Source organism: Sinocyclocheilus anshuiensis, unplaced genomic scaffold (genome assembly GCF_001515605.1).
Source record: "Sinocyclocheilus anshuiensis isolate Anshui unplaced genomic scaffold, SAMN03320099.WGS_v1.1 scaffold1249, whole genome shotgun sequence".
Lineage (NCBI taxonomy): Eukaryota > Metazoa > Chordata > Actinopteri > Cypriniformes > Cyprinidae > Sinocyclocheilus > Sinocyclocheilus anshuiensis.
In genome coordinates this window covers 86,771-91,586 of record NW_015549641.1, presented here as the reverse complement: position 1 = coordinate 91,586, position 4,816 = coordinate 86,771, and the positions used below count along the sequence as shown (strand labels likewise).

At 35.2% G+C, this 4,816-nt stretch overlaps 1 protein-coding gene across 1 annotated transcript in view; it reads left to right on the top strand.

The window, feature by feature from the left end:
* The first annotated feature begins 3,253 nt into the window (after positions 1–3,253).
* Positions 3,254–4,816, top strand: part of LOC107659873 (synaptotagmin-like protein 3) — a 7,253-nt gene continuing 5,690 nt past the window's right edge. The window contains exons 1-3 of the mRNA XM_016448969.1: positions 3,254–3,402; positions 3,958–4,173; positions 4,304–4,371. Coding sequence (XP_016304455.1) covers positions 3,254–3,402; positions 3,958–4,173; positions 4,304–4,371 — 433 coding nt within the window. The remainder of the gene's footprint in view (positions 3,403–3,957; positions 4,174–4,303; positions 4,372–4,816) is intronic.

The following is a 4,816-nucleotide window of genomic DNA, read 5'->3' as shown; positions in this document are numbered from 1 at the left end:
GAGATTGCAGGTCTCTGAGCTGTCAACTCACTTCACATCACATCACATCACATCACATCACATCACATCACATCAGACTGGCTGGAAGGTAAGTGCATACAATATTTTATCATGACAACACATCAATGTAGCAATTATTATTATAAGCAGTCATCAAAACTACAACATTTGGATGGGGTAAAGTTTATTAGCAGCAAAGTATGTCATGCTGTACAGAAATAAATCCATGTCAGTAAACTTTTATACTTGCAAGACCTAGATAATGTTGCTGTTTTAGTTCTTCACATTTGTCACTGATTACTTAACACTTAAAAGTCCAAATAACAGTCAATTATTTTAACCAATACAGGCTTTAAATGTTTTGGTTGTTTGTTTGTTTTTAGGGCTGTCAATGTTAATGTGTGCAAAGACAGCTGTGAAATATGTTCTAAACCAAAATTTGATAACATTTCATTCTGCTTTCTAAAGATTATTCAGAAGATCGTGAGATTAGTTGATTCTAATATTGTAATAGTACAATACATTTTGCTCTTTTTTTATTCTAATGACTTATTTCTTATTCTAATATTTATTCTATTCAAATTTTTTTTTTCATATTTACAAAAATCCCTCTATATGGTATAGAATCACAAATGTTAGTGACGTCACTGCTAGAGAGACGTTTTAAGTGGATGATGCATGCCGCTGAAAAACTGAAAGAAAGAACCAGTCACTGCAGATGAGTTTAGTTTTTGTGTTTAGCAATTCAAACATATACATATACAACAAAAAAAAAGAATGTCAAGCAGGCCCTCTGACTGAAAACATCTGATCTATGGGTACCTGATTGTCATCTCTTCTCACAGCTACATATATAATAGATACGTGTGGCTTTTATTAGATAAACCTTTCCTGGAAGTAGCTCTTGCAGCAAAAGCCCCTCGCAGTGAGCTGTCAGGGCCAGACGTTGTGGGTTCCCACAAAACCCCATCATTGCATGACAAGCGCAGTTCACCAGATATGAGTTCACTGGAGAGACTTCACGTAAATGAACTCATGAAGAATGTGGGAAATGACAGCAGACTCTTCCCACAGTTCCGTGTAGGTCTGTAGACTCTGTAGGTTCACTGCGGCTGTAGGTCATCTCACACATCGTCAGAATGATATCACTACCTACATGCATTTGTTATGCATGTGGATAATATTTTCTGATGCATTTTAACTAGGAATGTAAATCTATGAAATATTTTAGTGCAATTACATGTCTTGATTAGTGCTGTCAAACGATTAATCGCGATTAATCGCATCCAAAATAAAACATTTTGTTTGCATAAAATGTGTTTTGTGTATATTTATTATGCATATATAAATGCACACACAGAGTATATATTTTGAAAAATATTTACATGTCAATATTTATATTCATATAATTTATATTATAAATAAATATATTTAATATATAAACATAACATATTTTTCTGAAATATATACATGCATGTGTGTGTATTTATATATACAAAATAAATATACACAGTACACATACATATATTATGTAAACAAATCTTTTATTTTGGATGCGATTAATCGCGATTAATCGTTTGACAGCACTAGTTTTGATATCATTTTGAATTAATATCTCAAACAATGTTTGCTGAGAAAACCCCCCAATGAAGATAATTTAAGATTTTGTTGTTGCAGACTATTGAATAGATGTTAAAAACTGAAATTATTTGTAAATTATTTGAACTTAATTTTTCAATTAAGACAAGTTTCAGTTTGTCCATCATAGGTAAACCTTCATACTGAATGCTTTCCACCTGCGCTATTTTTAAATTGTTGGTCTGTGTGCGCAAACAGGTGTTTATTTTCAAGCAATATATTTTTTAATGGTGTGGCAAATTAAAACACCTTCACTGTTAAAAAGACATCATGTGTTCGGTTTCACTCGGTCTCGCTACTTTTGAACTTACTCTGTACTGCTTGTTCATGATGTGGTTTGGTGGGCCATGTGGTCAGAGGTTCTCAGTTATAAGAAGAGGTGAAGGCAACATTGCCATGAAAAAGCATGAATGTATGTCAACTTGGATCACAGGCGCCTCGTATTTAAGTAAAGCTGCTGGGAATCTCAAACTCAAAATTATGAAACGTATTCATTTATTTTGGTTATTTTTACATGGTACCACAAAACTACATCTGAATTCAAAATGATGAAAAGTATTACTGTGAAAATTGAGCATTGAAAGTTAAAACCATTCACTCCAGACTTGATTCCGCTCACTGATCTCTAGATTTAGATTATAATCAGGGGTCTCCAAACTCGGTCCTGGAGGGCCGTTGTCCTGCACAGTGTTGGGCAAGTTACTCTGAAAATGTGTTTTAGATATTTTATGTTTAGATATTACTATTTTGCGGGAGTCCCGTGAATCATTTTATTATCCCACATCCCGCACACACACGAGTCTCTGCACTCGCCTATCAAGTCTTGTCCCGCGCCGCACTCTGTTGCGTCGGGTCTCGCGGGAGCAGGTCTCTAATCCACTGGCACTTGACTCCACAGTGCGTGAGCTACATCCTTTTTACAATCTCTAGATTATAAAACACTGCATTCTGTCAGCAATGTAACGCGGCAGTAACATGTAGAGACTTCGGCTCATAACTATACTCTAATTACTATTTTGAAAATTATAACACGTTAAATTATTCAGTTACTAAAAAAGTAATCAAATTACAGTAACGCGTTACTAAGTAATGCGTTACTGCCCAACACTGGTCCTGCAGAGTTTAGCTCCAACTTGCCTCAACACACCTGCCTGGAAGTTTCTAGTACTGTTTATCTGGTAAGAGCTTGATTAACTGGTTCAGGTGTGTTTAACTGGGCTTGGAGCTCAACTCTGCAGGACACCGGCCCTCCAGGAGCAGAACTGGACACCCCTAACCTACAGTATGTTATATTTAATCTATAGTCGACTATAAATCATTGTTTCTGCCATGTTTCAAATCTACCCTGTCAATGTCACAACTCGGTAGTTTTGTTTGGTAGCAGCTGGGGCTGCGCTGACTTTGAACTGACAAAAACATGCCTTATAATCATTCGTTTTATATAAACATTTATTTGACTAAGTGTACACTTTATTTTTTATTTAGTGAACACTGTATTTGATGAAAAGCCAAATTAAAACGCCATCATCTTGACCATTGAACAATTTTTCAGAATCTGAGCAAAGTGGCATCTTCTGAACTGAACTGAACTGAACTGAACTGAGCGGTGGAGGAAATGAAACTCGAACAGGAAAACTGGGAAATCATATACGATCACGTCTGCCCTATGGATCTCGGGTTATTCCAGGCTCTGGAGAGAGAAAGAGTCCTGGAGGTTCTTCAGAGAGACAAAGCACTTCGTGCCATTGAAGCAGACAGAATCAGGTATGAAACTGTTTTTAGAACAACTTCTTTAGAACATGTTTAGAACATATGTGACCCTGGACCACAAAACCAGTCTTAAGTCGCTGGGGTATATTTGTAGCAATAGCCAAAAATACATTGTATGGGTCAAAATTATCGATTTTTCTTTTATACCAAAAATCATTAGGATGTTAAGTAAAGATCATGATCCATGAAGATATTTTGTAAATTTCTTACCATACTTATATCAAAACTAAATTTTTGATTAGTAATATGCATTGCTAAGAACTTAATTTGGGCAACTTTAAAGGCTATTTATTTTCTCATTATTTAGATTTTTTTGCACCCTCAGATTCCAGATTTTCAAATATTGTCCTATCCTAACAAACTATACATCAGTGGAAAGCTTATTTATCCAGCTTTCAGATGATGTATATATCTCAATTTCACAAAATTGACCCTTATGGTTTTGTGGTCCAGGGTCACATACATGTCCTTAATTTGTCGGTGTGCAGAAAAACAGAAATGCATTGTTGGATGAAATCTAAAATAACATTTCAAACTAATTTGTTTTAGGAGGCTGAAGGTAGAACTTCAAGGTATCTGTCGACAGAGTGCCGAGGTCATCACGCTTCCCTATGGTCAGAGATCATGTGCACGATGTCAGCGGCTGCTGGGAAAGTTCTGGGACTGTGGTTCGGTGTGTTGCGGGTGCAGCCATCGCATCTGTAAACACTGTCGGGTCGTCTGCTCTGCACAGGAGTGGAAGTGCACAATGTGTCATGCATACAGGTAAAGACAAAACACCCCACGGATTTATACTAAAATATTCAAATCTATTGGATATACATTATTAACTGATCTTTAAAGCTTTGAATGAATGACATAAATTAGATACATTTTCATAATAACTTATTTCCAGGGAATTTAAGATCAGATCTGGTGAATGGTTTCTGGAACAGCAAGCAAAGAAATTTCTGGATGATAGAGGTTTGTCTGTTTCCATTAGCTAATTGTTAGAAACAGTTTCTGAGGACAATTGTTGTTTTGACTTTACAAAATCTACACTTTCAATACTATTACTAAGCTTACTGGAATACTAGAGTTTGATTGGTCAATCGCTGCATTCCTCAGCCAAAATATTTTAATAATGATGGTAAATTGTATAATTGACTGTTGTCTACATTGTCTAATATCCATTGACACTACATATGTACATATATCAAATTAGAAATGAGAACCTATTAGAAGTGAGAACAATTTCATATATTAACATCTATACATAGCCAAAACAAATATATATGTTTGTGTATGTGTAATACATTTTTGGACATATATAATATATAATTTTATAACACATACACACACAAACACAAACTCACACACACACACACACACACACACACACACATATATATATATATATATATATATA